This window comes from Balaenoptera borealis, assembly GCF_965194805.1.
Source record: "Balaenoptera borealis genome assembly, chromosome: 14".
Taxonomy (NCBI): Eukaryota; Metazoa; Chordata; class Mammalia; order Artiodactyla; family Balaenopteridae; genus Balaenoptera; species Balaenoptera borealis.
This window is the reverse complement of record NC_138875.1, coordinates 65,731,384-65,758,976: the sequence shown is the minus strand read 5'-3', so window position 1 is coordinate 65,758,976 and position 27,593 is coordinate 65,731,384. Positions and strand designations below refer to the sequence as shown.

General features: G+C 62.4%; 1 protein-coding gene across 7 annotated transcripts in view; it reads right to left on the bottom strand.

Moving 5' to 3' along the window:
- Positions 1-27,593, bottom strand: part of CABIN1 (calcineurin binding protein 1) — a 102,925-nt gene that overhangs the window by 20,212 nt on the left and 55,120 nt on the right. For all 7 annotated transcript variants that reach the window (XR_014234276.1, XM_082354652.1, XM_082354651.1 and 4 more), the window contains 3 exons: positions 26,531-26,713; positions 25,016-25,347; positions 18,158-18,271 (listed from right to left, as the gene is read on the bottom strand). Coding sequence is in view for 6 of the 7 variants with exons in the window: in XM_082354652.1 (XP_082210778.1) it covers positions 18,158-18,271; positions 25,016-25,347; positions 26,531-26,713 (629 nt within the window). In the remaining variant the exon portion in view is untranslated. The remainder of the gene's footprint in view (positions 1-18,157; positions 18,272-25,015; positions 25,348-26,530; positions 26,714-27,593) is intronic.

The following is a 27,593-nucleotide window of genomic DNA, read 5'->3' as shown; positions in this document are numbered from 1 at the left end:
GTGGGGCAGTGGGAGCCGGAGTGAAGACTCTCCCAGGCCCATCCTCAGCGGGGAGGGCAGGACAGGGGCATCACGGCATCCCCCAGGGGGCTTTCCAGCTGGGAGGGGGCTCGTTTTCCAGTTGGCTGTGAGACCCCAGGAGCAGAAGACACTGGGGGGAGGAGTGGGGCTGGGCAGAAGCCAGGCAGGCTCAAGAGCCCCTCAGCCTCGGCATGTGGCAGCCCTGCAGAGGCCTGCGGGTGCCAGGAGTGGGACTGTGCCCCTTCTGAGAGGAGTGGGCTCAGAAGGGACGCCCCCGGCACCCACAGCCCCAGCGAGCACACAGCACCTTCCTCTCTGGCTTCCTGTGGAGCTGGCCGCCCTGGTTGCTTCTCCTGCCCCAGCTGAGGACAGGCTGAGCAAAGGCGCTGCCCCCAGGCCAGGCACCGACCTCCCCACCATCCCTCCCCGCCCTCAGCACCACGAGGGCCCGGCTCTTTCCTCCCTCCCCAAACACCCAGATGCCTCGGATCCACCAGGTCCCTATCCTGGTAACACTTGTCCTGGTGACATCTCCCCAAGCCAGATAGTTTCCACCTGTCCTGCCCCGGCTGGCTCCTGCCCACCAGCTTTCCCAGGCTTGCCACGTGCCCCAGTCCTATCGGCCCAAGGCCAACCTTCGGCCAGGGGGCTGTGCACTCCCTGCCTGCCCTCCCTCCGGGGGGCGCAGAGGCAGTGGCTCACACTCCCTGGAGGATCAGGACTCTCTGTCTGGCCCTGGGCTCCCAGAGGCCACACAGCTGCAGGGAGACAGGCCACCTTGAGGCTATGCCCACTGGGCTGGGTCTCAGGCGAGGAGTGCTCCCGCCGCATGTCCTCAAGTCACAACAGCTGTTCACTGTCCACACTCATGTCGTCATGACACCCACACATGGGGACAGATTCAGAGTCACACAGCAGGAAGTCCAGTATGGCTGAGAGCCACCCCCAGGCCTGGCCGGCTCCAGAACAGGTGGGGACACTCCCCCCAGCTGTCCCCAGGGCTAGAGCAGACATGGGACGCTCATGCCCTGCACAGGTCGAGTCAGACCCAGGGAGGCTGAAGATGTGTGTGGGCATCACATCTGGGCCAGAAAGAAACGGTGCGTGTGGAACGGGTAGTTCTCTGGAAACAGGCCCCTGTGTGCAGGAGGCCTCCCACACAGCTTGGAAGCGGCGGGTGGGGGCAGCCCGGGGCTCAGGGTCTTGCTGTCACAGCAGGCGGGAGGCCATGGTGGGCAAGGGGAGCTCAGGAGCTCTGGGGAGATATGCCCCGGGCGAATGCTGGCTCCTGAGGGCTCCACCTCCTTGGCCTGCTCCAGCACCACACAGCACCCTGCACCCCAGCCCTCTCCAGAGCCCCAAGAGATGGGCATCACCGTCTCTAGCTGCCAGGCTGTAGAACAAGGAAGTGGGGACCACCCTCCCTGACCCCCCCCAGGGGGAAACATTTCTGTGCACATGGGGATCCCCCCGGGGCTTCATGCGACAGCACTGTGATAGCGGGACTGGTGGGCCTGAGAACTTCTGGGGCCTGAAAAAACCTTGTGCCCCACCTGGCACTTGTCAGCACCCTATGCGGGTCCTAATTGCCCACAAAGCACTTGGATGTGCAGGACACAGGCCTCTGACTACCGCCCCGGAGAAACAGCTGCTCCCCACCTCAGGGCCACCCTGAGGGCCTAAGAGGGTGGGAGCTCCTGCAGCACTATGCCACCCTTGGGGCCACCCTGACCTTGCTACCCCACGGCCAGCAGGAGCCCCCGTGAGCAGGGAGGGGCTGGCCTAACCTGTGAGCTGGCTGTTCAGGGTTAATCCTGGGGGCGGGGGGGGGGGTGCCCCTGGCCACCTTGCCTGGGTGCTGAAGGGTGTGCTCCAGCCTGCCCCTGGAATCACCCTTGTCACTGGCCTAGTCACAGCAAGCACCCCAGGACTGCCTGAGCCTGGCAGGCTCCTGGGGGGAGGACTGATGCAGAGGGGGGTGCACACCCCCGTGCTGCAGACAGGCCTGGCACCTGAGAAGCCCCTTGACCTCAGGGCAGGACGAGCCCCACACTATCAGGGTGCCCCACTGCCTCTCCAAGGGACACCTAACCTTAACCCCCCAGAGCAAACTTCAACAATCCATCATAAGAAGAAAACAAACATCTGAGGACATCACCTGATCCCCACGGGGGCTTTGCCTGACAGACCCCTCTCCCCACTCTAGCCCCAGGACCTGTGGGTGACCAAGAAGACAAGGACGATGGTGGCAAGGGCAAGGGCAACAGGTAATTGGCCCTGAGAGCCACCTCCCCCTGCCTTGGGCCTTACTCATTGACCTCTTCCAGATGGGGGGCTGGGGGCCAGCAGGAGGAAGAGGTGGCCAGGGCTGAGCTGGGGAAGGAAATGGCCCACACACAGGCCCCTTCCTGCCCTCGGCCCAGAGCCCAGGCCTTCCCCCCATGGCCCTCACCCCAGGCAGCCTCACTGCCTACAGGACCCTGTCTTTCTTCTCCTCAGCCCTAAGGGAGAGGTTCTGGTCCAGCCCCGGTCAAGGGCCAGCCCTGGGAAGTCCTGACCTTCACATCCCCAGCCACCGTCCACCCAGCACCCCTTGGCGGCCAGCGGGGAGGTAGGCAGGCCGGGGCTGCACCCATGTCCATGCTGGGAAGTCGGGCGGCCAGCTTTCCTCTTGCGGCCCCCACCTGGCCATCCCCATTCGTTCTCTGCTCTACCACCATCTCTTAGATGAAGCACTTGCATGCCCGTCAGGTCTGCAGAGGGGGAGCTGTGAGCCCGGGACCCCAGGGATGGCCGCCAAAGCCAGGAGCCAGAGGAAGTGAGACTGGACGACTCCAGCCTTGTCTGTGTGAGTAGCCCCTGGCCTGAGGGTGGTCAGAGACAAGGTCCAGACTGTCTCAAGGCGTCCGTGTTGAGTGAGGAGCAGCAGAGGACAAACAGTAGCTTGGGGTAGAGGCTGTCATCCCTATGCAAGTGGAAAGGAAGACTCCAAGGCCAAGAGGCGTGTGGTGGACCGGGAAGTGGAAGCCAGACTAATGGACCAACGTGTGCAAGAGCCCAGGCCTGCACCCGGGGCGGCGTGCAGAGCGTGTGGCGGGCCTGCTCACACCTCTCTGGTCACCTTCCTCTCAGCGGGCAGCACAGCCCCCTCGAGTGGCCACACCTTCCTTGGAAACACGCACCTGTGCTTTGCCTCACACGCCCCAGACCTGCACCCCCAGCAGAGGTGGGCTCCGGGCCCTGCAAAGCCAAGACCCAGACCTAGAGCTAGCTGCTGGCCAAGGTGCCACCGGCTGCGCTGCCCATGGGACCATGTGGCCCAGTGGCCTCTCACGGCCACCCCTTCTCAAGACCTGACCCAATGCAGACCTGCAGGCTGCTCCTGGTTCCTTCCTGCCGGCCGTTACCCCAGCCCCCGCCTTGACCTAATTCCAGTCTTCCCCAGGCTAAGTCCAACGCTGCCTTTTAGGTAGCAAGAATGCTTCTTAGAGTTAACAGTCCAAATTCTCAGCACTGGAGCTTTGAGCTGCCAGCTGGTCTGGAGGTGCAGGCCTCCCCGCTGTGGGATGCTGGCTCTGTGTGTCGTGTGCCTGAGCAATCTCTCTGCCGGTAGCGCGCCAGCCTCACAGGCCCACGGCAGCCAGCTTCCTCACCTTTCCCTGACGGCTGAGAAAGAAGCTCGCCTTCCACCCTGGGCACACAGACCCCAGCTGCAGCCCCATCTCATTCTCACTAGAGCCTCTGGCGCTCAAAAGCGGCTCAGACTATGCTCTGCAGCTGCAAAGTATCGTTGATGTCACTGAGTCCAGGTGTTTTGCCTGTTTGATCCATGAGTAAGGACACAGGTGGGGAACAAGGACCTGCCCAGGGAAACACAGAGGGCCGGGCACAAGGAGCCCTGTCCCTCGGTCCAGGGCAGCATCCACCTCAGCAGACAGCTGTGCCCATGCCACGCTCAGCTCCGCGGGGATGAGCACACGAGTGTGCATGCACCTCCACCAGTGCCTGACCTGCAGGGCCTGCCCAAGGCCCCAGTCACCATGGGGCGGAGCCAGGGTCTCGGTCATGGATGCCAGGGCTGTCGTGGGCAGGCACTGACACAGCCATGGCCCATGTCAGCTCGGCTGACCTGGCAGTTCCAGCCCAGCTGGGGGCTCAGGAGCAGAGCTGGCCTCAGAGGGAGAGAAACAAGGTTGGGGTGGGGGACAGAGCAGCTTCAGGAAGAAGTGGCAGGCCTGTGGGCTGGATGCTGATGGACAGGGATCTCCCCACATGGCAGCGGGGGTGGGGGTGGCTGGGACGATCAGGGACGGCCAATGGGACCACGTGGAGGGCAAGGGGTGCCTAGTGTGTGCAGTGGGGCTGCACGTGGCCTCATGGAGAGAGGGACTGCCAGGGGTCTGGGGAATGGGCAGCGAGGAGAAGAGAGGCCAGCAGGCTTTGATGCCTCTCGGGGTGATCTGGGACTCGGCGTGTGTTTGATGGGGCCCAAGAGAGCCTCCTCAGAGCAAGAGGGTGCTAACACTTGGCTCCTTTGAGCCCGCCCCACGTCAGGGTTGGAAATGAGAGATACCGTCCAGGCTTCTAGAATAGCCCAGTCTTTGGAGGGCTGCTGAGCTGCTTCCGTTTCATCTCAGGAGGGGAGCCCGCATCCTAGAAAAGCCATGTCTGATGTGCACATGGAGAAAACTAGGACAACCCATCCACCATCTGACCCCTGGCTCCTAATGAATGGCCTTTATGGGCTTGGGGGCATCTGTGCTGAGTAAGTGGGGCCAGGTTCAGGCCACAAGTGGTGGCAGTGGCCGTGGCCTGTGCCAGGTGTCTTCCCTGGATGACCAGCACAGGATCCTCATGCAGGGAGGGGCCGAGCTGAAGGGGTGGCGGGGGTCAGGCACTGACCACAGACAAAGCTGACATCCCAGGCAGAGCTGGTGCCTCCACTGGCATTCGGGTCCCAAGCAGGCTTACAACCCGCCACCTCCCCCAAACCCTTCACACTCGTGTAGAACATCAGAAGGGGAACAAACTCGTCCAGGCTCGTCCTGCAGAGCAGGGCTCTGTCCCCAACCTACAGGGGTGCCCCGAACCAGAAGAACAAATGCGAGATGTTACGAGCGCAGCATCCCTCCCCTCTCTAGAGCGCCGTGCAGCCTCTGCTGTGGCCCGGGGGCCTCCCACTGCGCTGTAAGGAAAGAGGACGAGGACCGGCCCCTGGGAGCAGGGCCCCCACACCTGCCGGACACTCCTGCTGGCAGGTGGCAGAACTTGCAGAGGCCTGAGTCCACGAGCCGAGCCAAGCAGCGTTGCAGCACATATCCAATCACTCTCTGGCTAGAGTGCACCCTCCCCCGGACGTGCCTCTGGATGACCATGGACGTGGGCGGCCCTGGGGACGGCCAGCCCTGCCCTCTCCAGCACCACCTGCCCTGCCCAGTGCCGACCCTCTCGCGCCATTTGGCCTCTCTCTGTTCCCTCTCCTGGACCACCTTCTCCCTGGTCTGTCTGGCCACCTTGCCCCCTTCCCCTTGCTGCAGCTGGCCGACCCCCTCTCCTGCACCTTCGGCACACGCAGGGTGCCGGGTGCACTGCTCACACCCAGCCCCGAGGAAGGGGGGGCTGAGGCAGGGGCTCCCGCAGGTCGAGCCCTCCCTCCAAGAGCTCGCTGCGCCCGAGCACCGCCGTCTCCTCCTCATGGGTTTCCTGTGGTGCCCCTGCCGCAGGGCCGGCTTCATTCCCCACCCAAGGGGGGCCTGGTGCCCAGGGTTCCCCACCCCTCCTCTGAGTAGGGCCAGGCGGGTCCCTCTCTGGAAATAAAGCCCAGCACTGAGCCGCTGGGGCTGGGGCGGCCTCCCCTGCAGCCCGGAGCGGGCCCTTGCTCGTCTGTCCTAAGCAAATTTGCCAGCGTCCCCACATGGGGAGCTGGGGGGTAGGTGTGACAGGACGTTATCTGAGAGTCAGTGCCACCCTGGCAAGGGGCTGGGCTTCATGGGGAAGTTCCACCTGCTTTGGCATACCTTAATTTTAGACTTCTTATACCTAATTAGAGATCAACATCTCAAAATTTGTTTTTAATCAACCAAATTCCTGCACATCCTTCCCAACTGGCCCCGAGCCACCTCGCCTCCTTCCCACGGACCCCAGTAAGCCCGTGTGCTCTTTTCCATGAAGTCCCTTCCCCCACCTGCCTCCTCCTCCTGCCAGGGCCTTCCTGGACCCTCTCCTGGACACAGTGGCCCCGGGGCACATGTGGTAATGGTCTCCCGTGATCCTCGATAACCCCGTAAGGTGGGTCTGGTCGGCCCCAGTTTACAGATGAAGAAACTGAGTCTTACCAATACTGAGCGGCTTGCCCAAAGCCACCAGCTATGGGTGGGGCCAGGCATGGTGCAGGGCCTGAGGCTGGCCAGGAGCAGAGTCGAGGGTGAGGGCGTGGGCGGCCTGTGAGTGGCCTCAGCCTGGCCTGTGACGGAGTACGTGCTCTGCCCCCAGGGGCGTGTGGTGGCCACAGCCCATCACCATGGAAACCAGGCAGGGGCCCCTGGAGCCCTCAGCTCTGGTTTGGATTTCAAACCCAATGCCACTTTCTCAGAAGCAACTTGGTCAAATTTTCCAAATAGGAAAAGTGGAAGGAAAAAGAGAGAGAGAAATTCCCAGCCTGAAGCCACCCCAGAAAGACGGCCTGGCTCCTAAGCTGGGGAAGCCCTGTCTGGGTGGGCAGTGTGGTGGCAGGGCAGAGACCCCGTAGCCTCCCCAGGGCTCATGCCCCTCCTCTGGGGAGTGGGCGGTGGCGGTACAGCCCAAGCAGGTGGGCCCAGCCCTTCCTGTCTCTGCGGGAAAAGCTGCCCTTTCGTGTTTCCCAGTGGGGTGTGTGAGAAAGGGCTCTTTTGGAAAAAGGGTTGGAAAACCACTGACCTCATCCAGCTGGCCCGCCTTTGGAGATGGGGAAACTGAGGTCAGGGTCGGGACCAGGAAGTCAAAAGCAGGGCTAAACCCCGAGGGTAGGGCAGCATGGCTAGGCCCAGAGCAGGTGCACAGGAAGATCTGTGGGTCGGGCCCCATGTGGACGGGGCGCTGGGGCATCCACACTCCAGCCCCCTGCAGCAGCCCCGCTCCACGCCATGGGGGTGCCGCCCAGCCCTGCACTTGGGCTCCTGGGCCAGCGCCCATCGCCACAGGAAGGCCGTCCTCCCTCGGGGCTTCCACTCCAGCTCAGGATGACTCTGAGCTACCCAGGGCACACCTGGGAAGCCCGCAAGGAAGGGGAGGCGAATGAGCAGCAGCCACAGGCACGGTGCCCTGAGGGGATGGGGGACAGGCAAAGGCCACCAGATACACCCTGCCCTCCCCTATGCCCCCACCCATTGCCAGACCCCTTAGGGACCCTCAGCTGCTCTCCACCCTGCCCCCTCCCACCCCCAGAATCCTCTGTGGGGGGGGTACGCTCCTGCCCGCTGCTTTCACTGTCAAGACAGGTGTTTGGAGGCGTGACGGCAAGGCAGTCACGCACTCTGGGAGGGGTGGGCCCGGAATGGTCACGTCCTGATTGCACCAGGCTGCTCTCTGGGCCCAGTGTGTGGCTTGTGGCCATCTTGACACTGTTGGGACCACAGGGCTCTCGAGTGCCAAGCGCTGGCCGTTCACATCCCCCATCTCACAGATGAGGAGGTTGAGTGTGTGCAGTCACAGGGCACCTGCCTCGGTCAGAGGTGTGCCGGCCCACGGGGGCGGCCCCCCGGCAGAAGCAGCGAGCCTTGGCTCAGCCGCAGCCCCCACACTCCCTGGCTCTGTGGCTCAGAGCTTGTGGTCTTCAGAGTCCCTCCTGCCGGGCTGGGGTGGGGCCAGCTAATCAGGGCCAGGCAAGCAGGATGATGCCCAGGGCGGAGGTGGGCTTGAACCTCCACTCCTGCCGGGCTGGGCGCAGGCTAGGTGGGGAGGGCAGTGGGCAGGGGGTGAGAAGCATCCAAGCTCTGCTCCCTGCGGGCTGCGCGATGCTGGGCCTCAGTTTGCTCACCGTGAGATGGGAATCATGGGGCCACAGGGAGGAAGAAATGTCTGCTGTCCCCGAGCTCCTCTGTGCCCCATGGAAGCAAGCCCTGTGGCCTCCCTTCCACGGCAGAGGCCCGCTCCCTGACATTGTTTCCCACCTCAGCCCAGGGGACAGGCCACAGCCACTGCCCTCCCACAGGCCAGGAGCCACAGGGAGGGCCTGCATCTGGAGTGAGCCCCAGCACTCCATGGGCCAAGAGGACTAAGCAGAGACTGGCATAGCCAAGCACCCTCCTTCCCAAAGGACAGGTTCCTGCAGCGACTCTGCCACAGCCGAGGCCTCGGGGAGCCCCCTTTCTCCTGGCCCTGCCCCGCTGGGTCCTGCTCCTGCGGCCTCAGGAAACACAGCCCTCCCTCAGCCCTCTCCCATGGCTCCCTGCGATCCGTGGTCTGAGCAGCTGCCTGCCCTGCTCCACTTTCCAAACCCTCAAGAGGGCCCTGGGCCTCCTCCGGAAGCTGCCCCCCCCCCCCCCCCCCCCCCCCCGCCACCCTCCAGACGGCGCCTGCCTGGGGCAGTGTCCCAGGGGGATGAAGCTGAGCCTGATACGTGCCTGCCTCAGAAAGACTCAGCGGAGACACTGATTCCAGGAGCAAGCCTCTGAGAAATAACTTGCAGTGGGAAAAGCAGTGCACACTGGAAAATGTTCTTCTCTCAGGAATGTTACACAGCAAGCTCCTGACCATTCTGGATGCGTATACAAACACTGCTGTCCCGGGGCTGGCCAGAAACTCCGGGGTGGAGGCTGTCCCACAGGATGTGGGCCCCGGGGCAAGTCCCGTGCCCCACTGGGGGACCATCATGGTGGGGTCGAGAATGCTAAGGGCTGAAGCACACTGCCGCCTTCTGCCCGGGCATCCTGGCACGGCCACCGCGGTGAGCCCACACCTGGACACAGAAACTGTCCCCAAGGGCCAGGCAAAAATGCACGTGGGGGCAGCCCGTCCAGAGGCTGCTTACGTCTGATTGGTTTTTTAAAGTCTAGCTGTGAATGGGGGTGGCTTGGCTTGGGCAGGGATTTATGACCGCTGTGGTCCTGTCAGGGCGGGGGCCCGGGCATCCTGCAGACGGGAAGGCCTTGGGCACCTGCTCCAGGCTGAACCAGGTCCAGTGGGCTGGAGGCTGTGAAGTCCCATGAAGCTTGCAGAGCCGAGGCCACGGGAAGGAAGGAGAGCTCAGGGCGATGCTAAGAAGTCACAAGTTTGCTAACCTTTTAAAGACTCTTAAAAACTGGGCCTTTGCCCTTGGAGAACTTGAAGTGATTCTTTTGTTTACTTTGCTTTTGCAACCGGCCCATCAATCAACTCAATAATGCTAAAAATAGCGCCACAGCAGCGATTCCTACTACAGCCCAGTGTTCGATTTCCTCAATTTAAACTTTTCCCTTCTTTTCTGTTCTATAATTCCCACTGACGTGACTGGGTGTCCTTTACCCTGACGTCAGGACGGTGTTGTGCACGGCCTCAGTGATCGCAGCGAGGATGGGGCAGGCGGTGACCTGCCACGGTCCCCCTCCATCGAGGGTGGGGACAGGAACAGAGGCCTGGGAGGGGTGTCCACTGGTGACAAGGAATCCCAGTTTCTTCTGGGAATCAGTCGACACCAGCACGTGGAACTGAACCACCCTCAGGTAAATGGTAGGACGATGAACTGCGGGCCTGTGGGGGCACCCTGTGTCTCACTCGCCCACGCAGACCCAGGGCCCACCCCTGGGCCCACATCCACCTGAGCCCTCACACTCTCTGTCCCTATGGCCCTCCCTGTCACCCTGTCGGTCCAGGAAGGTGCGCTGGGCCCATCCTTGCCTGTCTCTGGGGCCCGTCCACTGGCTGCGATCCCACCGCCCCGACTTGTTTCAGAACGTCTGGATGCCGGCTCAGGCGCCCATGTGCCGTGTGGCTGGGCCTCGGTTTCCTCCTCTGTAAGGCAGGGATGACGGCACGACCAACACCTTGTGGGTTCTAAGGATGCAATGCGCCGCTGTGAGTGGTGACGCGCTGCTGTGAGCAGTGGCGCCCAGAGGAGTGGAGGCCAGCAGCACGCCTGGCCCTGTCCCAGCCCAGCCCCTCCAGCACGTCTGCGTCAGCTGGTGTCACATCTCCCCCCTGCCAGCCCCTCTGCCCTGCGAGGACCTGGCCCGCCCCTGCGGGCACGGGCCCCCCCCCGGCTCCCACTGCTCTGTGGCGCAGGCACCCCCACGCCACCTCCTCTGCCTCTCTCGACCTCCTGCTCACCCTCAGGTTACGGGCTCTGACCTCCAGGAGTGGTGGGGCTTTATTCAGGCCTGAGGGTCTCAAAAAGCATGTGTGCAAAAGTGATGGCAAACCCACTGCGAGCTCTGGGCTCCCACGGCCGTTGTTCACCTGGTTGCCTCCCCCAGAGACCTGGTGCCCCTCAAGAGTGGGTCTCACTCATGGCATGATGGAAGGTAATCAAGGGCCACGTACAGAGTGCTTCGCCACCAGGAGGTCTCAGAGAAAGGGAGGAGCAAGGGACCTCTCCCCCACCCCAGGAGGGGGCAGAGGCGCAGGATACAAGCTGCCACACTCACCTCCCCGACACCCACACTCTCTATAGCCCAGATGTGGCTGCTGAACTCCAAATGGCACAGCTGCTAAGGGAGCAGGCCTTGGAGTGGGACACACCTGGATTTAAATCCCAGCCTGGCCACTTGTTAGCTGTGTGACCTTGGGCTACTCCCTGGGCCCTGTACCTCATTCAAAGGGGGTATAACAGAACCAGCCTCCCCAGGGCCCTGGCCGCTGTCACAGCTGCTGGCAGCTACTGTGCAGAGGCCCACTTGACATTCTCTCCCAGGACCCACAGCAGCCAAGGCAGCCAGGGAGGGGCTGTGAACAGGGCCCGGAAACAGGGCCACAAGCTCTGCTGTCCAGCCTGGTGGACAGAGACTAGAAGAGGGTTTTTGGTTTTAACAGCCTAAAATGCCCACCGGCATCAGCCTCCCCATCTGTACCCGGGGACGGTAACAGTGCCTGCGCACCACAGACGTGCTGTGGGGACCAGAGTGAGCGCCCGTAAATGGGGCCAGTCCTGCCACTGCCCCCCGTCCAAGGCCGGGCCAGACCAGGCACAGATGCTCTGGCCTCTCACTGCCGCTGTGCTATGCCTCGGGAGCCCCAGCAGGGTGGGCCTGGGGGTCTACACAGAGAGGTGGCCGGGCCCAGCCAGCCAGTCACTCGAGGCCATGTCCACATGGCCCCGCTGCCCAGGGGAGGCCCTGGTCTACACCGTGGCCAGCTACTGACCCCGGCCCCCCATCAACCTGGCATGCGGCCTCACCTCCCAGGGCAGGGCTAGATGCCCGTGCCCCCTGACCAGGCCACCATCCTCCTCATCGCCAATGGGCCAATCCCAGTGTGGAGCCAGCACTGGCCTTCCGCCCTTCCTCCTCACAGGCACTGCCGGCTGCCACCCGCGGCTTCAGCACCAGAGAGCACAAGGTCCACATCCCTCCTCCGGCCTAGACTGGCTGTGGGACCTTGGCCAAGGCACCTCACCTACTGGCGCCTCCGTGAAACGGGACTAATAATCCAGCCACTGCGTGGGTTGGCCTGGGGCCCCTGGATCTTGCTGTCAACTGGCCCAGGGCCTGGCCAGCCCAGGGCCTGGCAAGAGCCGGTCTAACACCCAGGCGACACTCGCCTCGAGGTGTGGGCAGAGGGACAAGCCGAGGTGGAAGGTGACCGGGTCACAGCCGGGCCCGAGTTGGAGGGAAGGTGACGTGGGCGGGACCAACTTCGGAAAAGCTGTCGGTCTGCTGTCAGGTGGGCGCTTCCTCTCCTGGCTGTCTTGGCCCCGGCCCAAGCGGGCGGGCAGACTCTGCTCTGGAGAAGCCATGCCGGGGCACCCGCAGGCCGGAACACCCCACACGGACACGCTGCAGCTTGTTTACTGCCAGGAGGCAGCACAAAGCCCCGCTGCCAGGGGCGGGTGGGTATAATTAACTGGGTGGAGACCAACACCTCTTCCCTAGGTTGAGCCTGCGAAGGCCCTGAACTTGAGGCTGGCATGCGGGGGCGGTGCCACTGACTCAGTCAACGGGTGTATGCAAGTGAGGCAGGGGCTGCCCGCCGGCCCACCAGGCGCTGAGCTGGAAGGGCAGGGGGAAGAGGGGCCGAGTCTGGCCCCACAACAGGAGGTGGCTGTCCCAGGCACAGACCCCAGGGCCTGGCCAGGGCTGGGCGCCCCCTCGCTAGGGGCTGCTGCTTCCTAGCTGACCTCGTCCCAGGGACCTCTAGAGGGCGGGAGGGATTCACATTTACCAGGCACACCCGCCTGCCGGGCACTGTGCTGGGGGTGCATCCGGGGCAATGGCAATGCTGTTCTAGATGAGGCCCCCATCTACGGATGCCCAGGCGCACTGAGCTCTAGAGGCCAGGCCCTGCCCAGCACCACGGGCTCTCTCCCTGGGGGACGGGTGCTGGCTGAGGCCTGGCCTACACAGTGGGCCATACCTGGGGCTGGGCCATAGCTGGGGCTCAGAGGCCCCTGGCCTGGGAGGTGGGCCCGTTTCACCTGCCCCTCCCTAACACCGGCATCTGCCACTGGGTGGGGTTGGGGGACCCCCCAGGTCACACAGCCAACTGGTAGCGAGTCAGAGTAGGATCAGTGAGACGGATTCCTGCCAAGAAGCACAGGGTGCCAGGGGCTTTAGAGACCTTCTCTCCTTCCCCCAGCTCTGGCAGGTAGCTGTCCGGCAGCTGGCTGCCCAACCAGGGGGCCCTTCCTCCCACATCAGGGCCCTCAGCGAGCCATCAGGCTCCAGGGCACAAACACTTAACGAAACAAAGACGACTCCTGATGACTGTATCTCCCATCAGTTTAAGCAACTCGGAGTCAGGACAAACAGAGCCACAGGGCATGTGGTGGCTGCAGAGGAGAGTGCACCAGAGCCCAGGCAAAGGCACAGGCCTGGGCGTGGGAAGGTGCTCCAGTCTCCCTGGTCACCCCACAGGTGGGCCAAAATGAAAGTCTCCTTCGGTTCTAAGTGCCCGGAGGGGCAGGGCAGTGGCCGGCGGGAAGGCACCTGGCCCAGCTCGGCAGAGCCTTCAGGCGTGCGTGGGAGGACTGGGTAAGGAGCGCTTGTCCTGGAGCTCCTGGCACCGGGGAGAAGCAGCCCTCCTGTACCAGTGAAGAACTGAAGCCGCCGATCCACGGGGGAGAGGGCAGGTAGAGGCACCCCGAGACAGCCAGACAGTGGCGTCTGCAGCAGTGACAAGAAGGAACACAGCTGCATCCACGGGAACTGACAGTCGAGCCAGGACACACAGAAGGGGGCCCAGGTGGTAGGTGGGGACGGCGACATCCACATCTCAGGCTGCTCCACTCGAGCCAAGGCAGGCCCTTCCACCCTCCAGCCAGGTTCCTTCTGGTCCCCAGCACTGCCCTCTTGAAGCACCACCGGATCCGCAGACAAGCCCCAGGGCCTGGAGCAGGCTGACTTCCTGTCCTAAGGGTGAGTTGTGTGATTGGCCAAGAGTGTGCCGAGGGTTCCTATCCACCTGTCATGACCATCCTGCCAATGAGCAATCCCATGCCCTGTGTGGGCTAAGTCGGGTGAGTGGCTGGGAGCCGAACCCGCTGGGGCCTAAAGTCTGTGCTTTTCTCAGTGATGATGCGGCCCTGGGACCTGCCCTGGGGGCCGCCAGCCACCGCCAGCCGCGGGCTGCTTTCCTGAGCCGAGGGCTGCTTTCCTGAGCCGAGGGCGGACCTCTTCATGGGGCGGGAGCGGCCGTGGAGGAGGCCCCGCAGGCCAGCACTCCCCCTCCACTCCCTCAAACTCAGGCCACAGCCGCGGACGCCTGCACAGCCTGGGAAGCAGGAACAGTGCCGGCCAGGCCCTCGCTCCCTTTGCTTCTTTCACGGTGGCTGGAAACTGGGTTGAAACAAGAAAAAAAACCCTGCTTGCTAAAATCAGCAAACATTTTGGGGAAGGAGGGAGAGCCATCTCTGGCTTGGTTACTATGGGAACGTTTTCGAATCAACTACCAGCGGGAGACAAGTTTGCCCTGGACAGAGCAGCCCGGCTCCAGCCCCCACAGGCCCCCCACCCAGGGGCGCACACACCTGCCCAGGAAGCCGTGGAACCTTCCAGGCACTCAGAGACAAGCCTGTGGCCTCTGCTTTCCTGGTCTCCTCTGCCCAGGGACGGACAGCCCATCTCTGCAGCCCCCTCAGGGCTGGCACTGGCTCAGGAGGGCTCCCACCCCCAGGCCCAGCCCCACTTCGGTGCCTCCCACCCAGGCCTCTGTGTCCTCCCTGGGGTCCCAGCTCCCTGCACGGTCATCCTGAGGAGGCACCGCTGAGTCATGTGGCCACACGCCTTCTGCCCGTCCCTCCCCAGGGCCCAGGCCAAGCCGTGCCAGGGCGGGGAGGGCCGCAGGACTTCAACCAGCAATGTCCAACAACTCCCAGCTCTGTTCTAGCAAAGGCCAGACCGTTCTGCCTGTCGGGAGAGGGCGGGGTGTGGGGCCCTTGGGTGGGGCTGCGGCCACCCCGGACTCACGCCCGGGGCCAGGATCCAGCCTGCCTGGCACATGGCCCACAGACGGGATTTTCCACGAAAGAGAAGGGGTGGGTGGGAGCCAGTGCCTCAGTCAAGTCGTTGGGGCGGGGTGGGGGTGATGGAGATGCGCCAAGTTCGTTGCTCTCCCTCAGATGCTCGTCCTACCGCATGGCTGGGCCGCTATGCGCCAGGCCTCTGCCGCAGGGCCCAGGCCACCGGTCCCCTGTGCACCCAGCCCTCTGCCCGGCCCCTCATGCTCCCCGAGAAGCCCCGGCCGGCACAGCCTCAGCCCCGGCCTCCCTCTGGCACCCTCCCTGGCCAAGCAGCACCCACTACCCGTGGGAGCCCTGCCTCCAGCCAACTGGACTCCTTGAGGGTCCCGCTCTCTCCCTATGCCCCACAGCACGCTACAGAGGCCCACACGACCGGGCAAGCACGAAGGGGCAAGCCCGCGAGTGTCCCGCGGCAGGGCCCACGGCAGCCGGCGCTGGCCGTACCAGGAGGACATGCTTGGAGACGGGCTGTCAGGGAGACGGTCCACAGACCCGCAGCGAGCGCCTCCTCGGGACCCAGAGGACACACAGCCACGGGCGGCCTGCACCCCTTACAGGGAATGTCCCCAAGACATAGTGTCGGCGAAAAAGCGCAAGTTACCAAAAAGCACCCCCCCATACACATATACACACAGGCATATTTTTTAAAGCAGAATGACAAACTTGTCTGATGTGGTACACGTACACTTGAGAAAAGGGAGTAGCCGGCCACTCACAGAGGTACCTCTAAGGAGGGCAGGATGCCTGGGGTGGGAGACCAGGGGTGTGGGCTCTGCTGTGCGTCTCAACGGTTTGCAATGACGATGTGGCCCAATGACAATGCGGCTCACATGATTTTCAGAAATCGCCAGTAAAAAGTTAAGAGGCAAGTCTCCTAGCCCAGGCCCTGAGGATGAGGGCGCTGCCCAGGGTGGTGGGGGCTTGGATGGCCCTGCCCTTGCCTCCCCACACCTGCTCACAGGGCCAGTCCCTGCCCCACCCCCGCCCCCACCCCAGGCCTGGGCAGTTACCCCAGCGCTGGAAGGGAGAAGAGCCAGCCTGCTCGTCCTGACCCCCAGCCCAGCTGTCAGCCCAGCCCATTGGCTAGGGCAGCAGTCAGCCGAGGGCTGCCTTAAACACTCCTCGTAAACAAGGCAGGCGGCATCCCTCCTGCTAAGATCTGTCCCACAAACGTGTGCAGGGCCAGCGCTCCCTGAGGCGCTGGGAGCCAGCCACGGCTGGAAGACACGTCCACCCCGAGGGTCCAGCCGCAGCAATGGCAAGGCCAGAGTGGGTGGTTCAGCAGGGGCCGTGCTGTCACCAGCCAGCCGGAGTGCCTGTCCCTTGGGTGCTGCATAAAAGGGGGTGCCAGCACCTGTCTGCCCTCTGCCCAGAGGTTAACCTTTCACTGCGATGCACAGAGAAACAAAAGCTGACCCAGAAGAGGCAAAACCGTGCAAAACGTCCCGTTCAGCCTGTGGGGCTCATTTCTGGAAGGCCCTGGAAACCACGGGAGGAGCTGCGGGAAGCAGACATCTGAGGGGCTGGCCTCCTAAACTCTGCTTTTAGGAAGGCTGGTGCCTGACCCGGAAGGAAGAAAGGGGGGTTGGGTCCCTCCTTGCAACATTACTGCACAGCCTTTAAGGGCAAAGCACTACCGGTGGGGGGGGCGGGGCGGAGGGAAACTTTCCCTGAGCACCGACCATGCACCAGCTCCCAAGTGAGGCCACTTCCCCTTATCTAACTGGGTCTTCAGTCACTCTTCAGGCCCACGTGTAAGGAGAGCAAGCAGGAGTTCAGGGGAACCAAGCCACCTGCCTGGCTCTCACTCTGGTTCAGCAACTGCAGAAGAAAGTTTTGCAGAACACTGAAGAAGGGCCCCTTTCATTAATATAGAAACAGTTCTTGTAAATCAATAACAAAAGGACCAATAATCCAATAGGAAAATGAACATGAGTAGAAACTACACAGAAAAAATTAAAACCGCTTACATGAAATCACAGTCCCACTCACAAAGAACACAAGTGTTTTTCACCCACTGAAAAGCACACATGAAACCATTCAGTAATAGAGAAAGTCAGTAAGTCCAGGGTTGGGGAGGAGCTGGATCGGAGGGTAGCATCTGCTAAAACTTCAAGGCCCCACAAACTCCTTGCCCCGGGAATTGTCTCTCAGAGTGTATTCTAGGAGTGGACCCCCCACGCGTGTGCAAAGACGTATACACCAGCATTGTCTGCAACAGTGGAAGACTGGAAACAACCTAAATGCCCATCAATAGGGGTGGTTAGTAAACCTTGGACATCCACATGGGAGGACCAGGCAGCTATTAAAAAGAACAGCAAGTTCAAAAACACCCTCTAAGACACACGCTTAAGTGAAGGAAAACCAGGGGCAGGAGCACGTGCACTTTGCCCTTGTGTGCGTCTCCGGGCGCGGGCTCCAAAGCGGGCAGGACGAGGGACAGTGGCTGTGGCCTGGGCATCTGGGTGGGAGGGAGCATCTCTTTCACAGCAAACCCCTTGGTACCATGCAGATTGATTACGGGTTACATCTACCACTTGTCTATAAAATACCCATAGGGAGAGGGCTGGCAGGAGCAGGGCTCCCAGGCTCGGAGCCCCTGCCCAGCCCCTGCTCAAGCCTGGGAGAGGAGAAAAGCCATGAATCCAGACACCCACCACCCGGCCGGCTCTCAGCAGGGACCTCACTCTGCCCATATGGCTCAAGAACCAGCCTCTGCCACATCCCTCCAGACCCAAGACCTGCCCCCCTCGGCTCCTGTCCAGGCCAATCCTGCCCTTCGGTTTCTCTAGGTGTGACGGGGAAGCAAGGAAAATACAGAAGAAACCAAAGCTCAGAGGATCCATGTGACATGCCAAAGCCACCCAGCTGAGGACAGGTAAGGAGGATGGGTGAGGACCCATAGGTGGAGCAGAGTGAGGGGCCGGTGGTCTCTGTGCAGGGCAGAGCAAATGCGGGAGGCCCAGGCCAGGCGGGTTGGCAAGGAGGGGCAGATGTGGGCTCTACGGGGCCTCGGGGATGGGCCATGTCTTTCCTGAGGGTGGGTCTCTACCTCACATGGAACATCAAAGCTGGAAGGGCACTGAAGACCCAGCACTGGCCACACTCGTTTTTTTTCAGCAGCAGACCAGCCTCCAATCAGAATCTCCAGGTGCCCAGGACCCCAAAGGGGCACGTGGGGCTGCTCCAGGGGAAGCAGGGCACGGGCCTGGAGCCCCTCTCACCACTGCCCACCGCAGCCCCAGAGAACCACCAAGCTCGTCGAGGCCTCTCCCCACAGCTGGCAAACCGGTGCCCGGAGGGGGCAGCGACCTGCCAGAAGTCGTTCGGCAAGCAGGGCCTCACTCCCGAGTCTGGCGCACTCTCAACTGTGCCACCCAGCCTGCCCTCTGAGGCTGCTGCCATCCCGCGTCCTGGGAACGCCCACGCCGGGGTCCATTCCCACACCTTCCTTCCGTGAAAAGCGCTGGCAGCCAGCAGCCACGGAAATCAACAAGGCAAACTACTCACGTTGAAGAAATTGGTCTTGTTCCTCTCGCAGAAGAGCCCCTGTGCCGGCATGTGCTGCAGCTGTTGCCACGGGATACCGCTACCTAGCAACACGTCACGGGCCCACTGGAGGTTCTGGGGAAGCAAGAAGTAGGTTGGAAGTGAGTGTGTGGGCAACTCTGGGCGCCCACGGGGAAGGGAGGCGGTCCCCTCCTTCCAGGCTGCGTGGGCAAAGCAGCAGCTCCTGCAGACATCCATCCCGCAGTGCCCGGCGGCCCCGGCTGCCGGCTTTGATCATCTGGCTGTGGGGTGCGTTTCAGGAACTGGTTTCCTGCCTAATACAGCTGACCTAGGAGACCGTGGCCTCAGACTGCCTGAGGAGGGCACAGACAGGGACGCCTCACCCTGACAACTTCGCAAGCTGCTGCACGGACCCAGCACCCCACCTTCTGCCAGGGGATGCCCCCACCGGCCCAAACAGTCAAGCCTGACTTGTCAGGCCGGCGGCTGCCGCCGTGAGCCTGGGAGAGCTGGGGCTCTGCAGGACGCCAGGGATGCGTGCTTGTTGGGGCGGGGGGCGGGGTGCTCTGTCCAGTGCTCAGGCTGCTGCTCTCTGGGCAGTGGTGCCTCTTGGTGGAACCCAGGGCAGGGTGAGAAGCCAGGCCTTCTCTGGGGCCTTCTAATGGACTGGAGAGCAGGCCTTCCCAGCAGAGCACAGACAGCGTGGGCCCAACTGCGGGCCTGTCAGCCTCGCACAGACTCGGCAGTCAGCAGGCCCCGGGCAGCCCCCAGGTGGGCCAGACGGAACTGACCAACGGCTCAGGAGACCTTATCAGGTTCACATCCGAGGCCCTGGATGGAGCTGACGGGGACAAGGAGACCCGTGGGGAACGGACAGGCACCAGGCCGGCGGGGGCACCTGACCCGCCCGCATACCTGCAGCTTCGCAGTGGGGTGGGGCGACGTGTGCCACCCAGGCAGAGCACGTCACTGTGACCCTCACCACGTGGAACTGCCAAGGAGAGTGGCCTCCAGCGCTGCCTGAGGTCCAGAGCCAGTAAGGGCGGGGCAGAGCCTGCATTTGGCCTAGGCCGGGACTCCAAGGCTGGGATCTTCCCTGGGCCCCGCGGGGGTGGGGTGGGGTGGGGTTCATGTCGCAGACCTGCCTCGGCCTCTGCCTTGTGCTCGGCACCGCGCTCCCCCAGGGACGCAGGCGGCCCCCTCTCAGGCCTCATGTGACCTGGCCCCACTCACCGGGCTGGAGCCCCTCACCGGCTCAAGGGCGGGGGTCCTGGTGAGGGGCTCTCCTCTGCTTGAAGGCACCCCTCCCTCAGAGCAGGCCCGGCCCATCCCCCCTTCTGAACTCCAAACCCACGTGCCGCCCCACTCACCCCCACAGCCCTCAAACAGCCTCACCCACCGCCCTGCTGTCTGTCAGCCCCGAGGGCAGGGACAGACTGACCTCTTCACTGATGGCTCCTCAGGGTCTAGATCAGTAGGGGGTCCATAGAAAGGCTAGGACAGATATTTGGGGAAAGAATCAAAGGAAGGGGACTTCCTTAGTGGCGCAGTGGTTAAGAATCCACCTGCCAAAAAAAAAAAAAAAAGAATCCACCTGCCAATGCAGGGGACACGGGTTTGATCCCTGGTCCAGGAAGATCCCACATGCCGCGGAGCAACTAAGCCCGTGCGCCACAACTACTGAACCTGCGCTCCAGAGCTCGTGAGCCACAACTACTGAGCCCGTGTGCCACAACTACTGAAGCCTGCACGCCTAGAGCCCGTGCTCCACAACAAGGGAAGCCACGGCAATGAGAAGCCCGCGCACTGCAATGAAGAGTAGCCCCCACTAGCTGCAACTAGAGAAAGCCCGCGCACAGCAACTAAGACCTGCCTAAGCCAAAAAAAAAAAAAAAAATGAATCAAAGGAAGATGGGCAGAGTTTGAGCTTGAAGGAAATGCAGCCCATCAAGCCGAGGGGACAGGCTAAGGCCCAGAGGCAAGAAGGAGACTGAAACACACACTGGGGAGGGGGGAGCCCAGGGCACTGGAGGGGGTGGGGGAGCCCAGGGCACTGGAGGGTGCAGAGCAGCTGCCCACCCAGGGCTCAGCACACCGGGGAGCCTAGGAAAGGACTGCTTGAGCACTCAGGAGCCGGGGAGGCCAGAGCATGAGCTTGTTCTGTGGAAAACACCCCCGCTGGTCCCCCGGACAGGCATTCAGAGGTCCGGTCTGCTCGCAGAGCTACACACAGGTGTGGGGTGGTGCACATGGATCTTTGTGGAAGTGCCTGGCAGCCTCGGAGAGCCGGACCGCCTCTCTGGACCTCCACTGCCCACTTGGAGGGTGGCGGTGGCCATCAGGCCACACCTAGCGTCAACTGGAGAACCCCAGGAATGAAGACAGGAAAGCAACTGTGTACACACACGGTGCCTCGGGGAGAGCTCCCTGCCCTTCCCACACCTTCTCCCAGGAGCTGGCCCTGCCACCGCCCCTGTTCCGCCCTCCCACTGCTGAGCGCTGAAGGAGGCAGCACTGGGAGGTAGGAGGCTGGGGTGGGGGTGAGGCCAGAGAGATTCTCTCCCAAGTTCCCTCCCTGAGGGGTTGCCAAGGGTTGGCCACCAAAGGGCAAACACTCCAGGGGCACTGCGGCTGACCCCGGCCTGCACTGCCCACCCGGCCCAGGCCCCTGTCTCCTTCATTAACGGCTCTTCAGATCAGCGGTTGGATGGTGCCATTGAGACCTGGCGGGCTCCCACGGCCACCCCACTGGCTCTCCCCACAGCCGCCCGAGTCTCACACACGGCCACACACGTCCCCCCTCCCCCCAGGCTTGCGACGCTTTAACCTCACTCAGAATGACGCCCCACAACTCCTCCCCACCTAACCGGCCCTCCTGAGCTCTGCCGCCTCCTGGCCCTCCCCTCCTGCCTGGCTAATCACACGGGCTGCGGGCTGAGCCCCATCCAGGGCATGCGTGTCGGCTGTGTGTCCACCTGGAGGCCTCTCCCCGATAGCTCCTCGCTGTGCCCTCGCCTGTCAGGTCTTTGCTTAGAGAGGCCTCCTGGGCGCCCTGCCCAAACGGCCACACTCCTGCGCCCATTCCTACCCACTTCCTCTCGCCCCACTCTCCTCCCCCGGGAGCCTGCTGCGGAATGCGTGAGCGCCCTGGAGGGCACACCAAGCACAGGCACTCCTGCCATGTGGTGGCCGTGGGACGACGTGGTGATGGGTTCACCCCTCTTTCCAAACGTGAACAACAGTATCTGTGATGCACACGGCCGGCAGAGGGCTTGACCTAGTCAAACAGATGGGCTCCACACCATGGAGAGAGGCCCATCTGTCTCGCTGACTCTGGCCCCAAAGGCACAGCACTCTTCACACCACATGGCACAGACTTTGAAGTGCATAACCAAGGTTCCTAAGCTGAGAAAAACATCGAGTTCTCACTTTATAAACCACACAAGTAAAGCCTGACAAGAACCCGGCTGGGGTCTGCGTGGAGAGGCTGGGGTCTGCGTGGAGAGGCTGGGGGGTGGGGGGCATTTTATGTGCCCAGAGGGGAGCAGGGCTGCAGGCAGGTGGGCAGCTCTGTGCTGTGGCCACCTGCCCTTGTGATGCCGGGTCTTGGCCCCGATCACTCACACGTGCCTACAGAAGGGCACACAGCCTGTGCAGGAGGGTCAGTCCCTCACACCTGCCCACTCCTCAGAGGCTCTGAGGGTCCCACACATGAGCTGGTGGCCCAGGAGGTAGAGGACCGCCCAGAGCAGAGCACAAGCTGACAATGAGTCGGTCAGGGCTTCCCCAGAGATCTCGTGGTGGGCACAGCTCTGCCAACCCTCCTGGAGGGGGCAGCCCTAACCAAACAAGTCCTAAACAGACACAGGCCTGGGCCCTAGCCCACTGCAGCAGGGCGAAGGGGCATCTCAGGTCACTTGGAGCTGCATTTCCCTGATGGGTTACGGTGTGGAGCATCTTTTCTTGTGCTCATTGGCTGTTTGTATGTCTTCTTTGGAGAAATGTCTATTCAGACCCTTCGCCCATTTTTATTTATTTATTTAAATTTATTTATTTATTTATTTATTTTTGGCTGTGTTAGGTCTTCATTGCTGTGCGCAGGCTTCTCTAGTTGCGGCGAGCGGGGGCTACTCTTCGTTGCAGAGCATGGGCTCTAGGCGCGCGAACTTCAGTGGTTGTGGCACGTGGACTCAGTAGGTGTGGCTCACAGGCTCTGGAACGCAAGCTCAGTAGTTGTGGCGCACAGGCTTAGTTGCTCTGCGGCATGTGGGATCTTCCCAGACCAGGGATCGAACCCGTGTCCCCTGCATTGGCTGGTGGATTCTTAACCACTGCACCACCAGGGAAGTCCCGCCCACTTTTAAATTGGGTTGCCTTTTAATTAACAAGTTGTAAGAGTTCTTTATATATTCTAGATACAAGTCCCTTATCAGATATGTGACTTGCAAATATTTCTCCCATTCTGTGGATCATCTTTTCACTTTGATAGTGTCCTTAGAAGCACAAAGGACCCACCGGGGCCTCTCTGCTCCAGGCAGCCACTGAGCCATGAGATGGCAACAGGGAGATGCCACTGCCAAGCCCACAGGCGGATTTGATGAAGAAACAGGCTGCTGTTGAGCCCACACGGCAGGAAGCGTTTGTTACCCGACAGCTGCGTGGGAAGTGGTCGCTGCTGCTCAGTGACTGATTCTGCTAAGAGCTCTGGCCACGCCCCCAGGACTGCGGGCTGCCTCGACAGGTTCCCGCGCTCAGCCCTCGAGGCAGTGAGGTGTTCACAAACTGCTCCGCAAAGCCTCTGGATGAAGCAAATGGCAGCCCACGGAGCCCCCTGGGCACGGCCAGGCCCGGGTGCACATTGGGGGCCCTCCATGGCCGATGCAGGAGAAAGGGGGGCTCACGCATCGAGACAGCGCTCCCTCTGGGAGAACCACGCAGTGAATCTGGGCACACAGTGACCGAGGAGATGCAGAAACGGGGTGTGACGCCCGAGGAGCAGACAACCTGGGCAGCCTCGTCTCCTCCACCCAGTCCAGCCACCCCACCCCACCCCATGGCCGCCACAGACCATCACAGGGGACCTAGACGACCTGGGGGAATTCGAGGAAAGAGCAAACGGCCAACTGTGAGCATGGACACACTCACGACGTTGGGGGGCAGTGGAGTGACAGGGCCTGGGCTCCCAGAGCCAGGCTCCCTGACTTCAAGCAGAGGACACGACCCCCGATGGTCAACGGTGTGAGTGCTCAAGAGCTGAGAGAAGAGACACACGCAGCGTACTCTCTGTTATACTGGCAAAACTATGAATAGCCCCCCTCCAATTTTTCTTTAATTTTGACATAAATACTGTTTTTCACTTTTAAAAAGCCCACTCAGCAAGGGAACAGGTTGTGGAGCCCTTTATGGGCACAGCTCCTGTGCTCAGATTAAAGCCATTTAAAGGGCAGGCGGGTGTGGGCGCCGCAGGCCTCCGTGGGGCCCACATCGCAGCCCAGCTCTCCCTCGCCCAACCCTGTGACTTCCGCCGCCCTTCCCTAAGAGGCGTCTTGCACCCTACATGCCGCCTCAGCAACTGCTTCTGGAGAAGGGGAGCATCAGCCACAGGGTCCCCACAGACTGTTCGAGTGGGAAGTTTTATTAAAATCCAGGTCTGCCTGGGTCTAGAAGGCCTGGGCACCAGAGGTCAGGTGCACTGCTGAGTGCAGGCCAGGCAGCGATGGGCGGCTGGGAAAGCCTGACGCCCTGCAGCTGAGACGGAGCCCCTGCCAAGGTGCCCCCACCAGGCCTGCCAACTGCTCTACCTGCTCTGCTCCACCTGCTCTGCTCCATGAAAACCAACCAAGCCACGTGAGTGCACCAGCCGGTCCCCACAGAACCCCATCCAGGACCTTCCCGTCACAACCAGCGCCAGGGTCCATCTCAGGTCAACTGCCCTCCCTAGTTCTTCAAACGTCCCACAGAGAAGCCAGCCAGGGGCCAGCAGCTTCTGGCTGCTGAGCTCAGGTCTTACTGAGCAGACAAAAGCAGAGACCACAGCCTGACCTCCGAGGCCGCCCCACCAACCGCTCACCTGTCTGGGCACTGCCCTCCCCTCCCCTCCCCTCCAGCCACCATGTCCCCACTGGACCTGCAGCCACCCTAGGGGTCTCAGCAGAAGGGTACCTTCCCAGAGCGCAGCGGCACCCCAGACTGTGTGCACCCCACTGTCTTCCCTGTAGGGTTTGTCATGATGGGACTTGCTTTATCTGCTCATTTGCATAATTTTGATTCCCCCCCACCCACCCAGCCCCAACGTAGCTCTGTGGGAGCTGTCTCCCAGTGCCTCCGGGGCAAGTGTGGTGAGTGAAAGAATGCAGATAGGCCCCACTCCCCCCACAAACGCTAAGCACCAGCAGGGGAGGCCTGGCTGGGAAGCGCTGGGAGCCCCTACATCATCTGCCCTCCAAACTGGAGGAGGCTGCCAGCGCCAAAGCCCACGTGCGGAGCCGGTTTCAAAGGCCGGCAGCTGTGTGGAGAGGTGAGCCCAGGGCAGGGTGACGGCCAGGAGGTCCACGCAAGATGCAGCCTTGGGGACCGGGGCGGGGAGGGGCTCTAAGGCCACGGGGGAGGGAGCCGGCAGCGAGGCCCTCACAGGGAGGAGCTGACGAGCCTGTCAGCCCCCGTCCCTCACCCCAAAGCCAGAATCTGAGCATGTGGTCCTGCTGGGGGAGCAGCCCCATGCCTGCCCCTGTCACCTGGAAGGCTGGACCCCTCCAGCCCACCTGCCTCTTGGCCCTCCACCCATCCCTCCCGCCACTGCCGCCAGAAACCTCTACCAGCTCCGATGTGTCAACCCCTCTCCCTCAGCCTCGTGCTCACCTGGTGGGTCTTGCTGTAGGTGTAGAGGAAGGCCAGGCGGTAGAGGCTCTTGTAGTGCTGAGGGAAGCGGCTGAGGCACAGGCGGAGCGAGGCAATGCACTGCTCTGTGAGGAACTGGCGCTGCTCCTCCGCACCGGCCGGCAGCCCCTGGGGGAAGGCAGCTGGCTCCCCCAGTGGGTCCCCTCTCTTCCTCCCATCCCACGGGGCAGGCACAGAAGTTGGGGGCTTGGCAGGGGTGCCAGCGGAGGCCGGGGGGTCGGCAGCAGGCTTCTGGCTGCCTTGCTCTGTGGCCCGGAAGCCTTCCGTGCTCTCCGAGGACTCCTCGGCTTTTCCTGAATTGAGAACAAGGAAAAGAAAGTCACCTCGGCTTTAGGCCCTCTCCCCATGGCAGTCCACCACCAGCGACAGGGGCACCTTGGTGAGCGATCAGCATAGCTGGGTCCACACTCTTGCTGGATGGGAGCTGGACCCAGGCGACTCAGGGGCAGGAGGCGCGGGCCCTCGCTGCCTCTGCACCCCAAGCCCCCAGCTGAGGTCTCCGTGGCCTCCAGTCTCCTCCCTGATGAAACAGGATATCTCAGCTGGCACGCAGCTGAGACGGGGGCTCCGAGCTGGGCTCAGGGTGCCCCTGTGGGTGGTGGCACAGGGCTGCCCGCCTCCAGGCCGTGCACGTGAATGGGGAAGCAGCCCGAAGAGGGCAGGCGTGGCCACCACCACCACCGAGGGCAGCACTGGCTCCACGCTCAGCGCCCCCAGCCCGCCCGCCCCTCCAGCCCACCGAAGAGGCAGCGTGGGGTAGTGGATAAGGCTGCAGACTGACTCTCTCTGGACCTCAGGTTCTTCTCCAGTAAAAGGGAACAGCCAGTGCTTTTCCCTGGGGAGGCTGGGAGGCCTGGCTGCTGTTGTTGCTACTGTTCACCAAGTGGCTGTGTGCCCCGGCCCAGCCAGAGTGGGAAAGCTTTCAGAATCCACGGCCGGCTGACCAGCCACGGCCTCAGCACAGTGCCAGGGCCGCCGGCCTGCCTGCAACCTCCCAGCAAGCCCGGGAGTGGGCTCTGCCCACTGATTTCCCCAGCGGGGCCTGGGGGCCCCACAGGAGCTAGGCAGACTCCAGGGCCAGATCAGGGCCCGCCCCAAGAAAGGAGGGGTTCAGGCTAAAAAGAAAGCACATTTGTGACATACAGTACCCAAAGGCTTTTTGGCTCTCCCACACGGGGCCACAGTGGGGTCCTAACAACAAGGACAGTGTCACCAGCGCCCACCGCATACCAGGAGCTTGCGTGCACCTGCCTGAGACGCCGTGTTTGACCCCACAACCCAGGAGCGGGCCTGGGATCACACTCATCCTACACGGGAAACAGCGGGGCCCAGGGAGGTGAGTGGCTCAGCCAACCGAGGTCCCCGGGCAGCAGCGGAGGCGCGAGGGCAGAGGCCAGGACGCACGTTGTCCAGCGCTGCCCAGGCTCCCAGCACACCCCAGCAGTCCTGCCCACACGCTGAGTCAGGTCTCCGTACCTCTCTCCTCTGCGGCCCCCTGAAGGTCTTTCCCGGGCGGTCCTGCTTGGGAACTGGGAGCGGGCGGCCTCTTCTCTGTGTAGGGCTTCTGGGAACCCTCCAGGGAGCTGGCAGGCTCACTGAAGAGGTCCTGCGTCGAGCTGGAGTCCGAGAGCGCCACGGCCGTGCTCTCCTGGCTGCGCTCTGGGGAGAGAAGGACAGAGGCGGCAGTGTGAACCCTGGCACCTGGGGAACAGAGTGGCCTCCCACGGAGCCTCTCGGCCAGAGGCCTGGCCACTGCCCCGTGCACAGCCACTCTGACACCGCCTAGCCCACCTATCCTGGAGGCCACCGAGCCACTCACCAGAGGCACCAATTTCCTGGGGTTTCCCCCAAGAGCGATGTTCTGGTAAGTGTTTGACAATTGACTCTCAGGAGGGGAAAGCCTTCGTTGGTAGCATTTACTGATTTCTGTGGTGTAAATACTCCCACCATGGCCAATTTCGAGCTACCAACGTGATGTATCTGAATGCAGGGTTGGGAAGAGACGCACAGTAGTGATTATACACCACCGCACAGTATTCCTACCGCAACAGGCACACGTAACTGCGATGGGGAAGAACTCAGCCAACACTTTTACCCAGTCTCCAAAGGCCACGTGTGGTGGGTCTGCAGTGACAGTACAGATCACTGGGACTTGCAGACCCCAGGTTGGGGGCACCCCCTGGGCACCTCTCCACGGCCTCCCAGCTGCTCCTGAGGAAGATGGGGGTGGGGCAGGAGAGATTGGGGGACATCTTCCCAGGGCGCAGGCTGCTGTGGGAAGGGTGTGAAGCCCTGGCTGGACCTTTCTCCCCAACAGAGCAAGCCAAAGCCAACAGGGGAGGGGCAGCAAGCCCAGTGATAGCCCTGTCGCTTCCAGGGCACAGGTGAAGACCCACAGGAAACACCTGCAGGGAATCGCCCAGGGCCTGAACACTCCCACCAAGACACAGGGACCCGGCCGGCCAGGTCTGAGGCTGCACCCAGACAACAGAGGACCAGCCAAGCCCCCAGCCCGGGCTGGCAGGCACGGACTCACAGC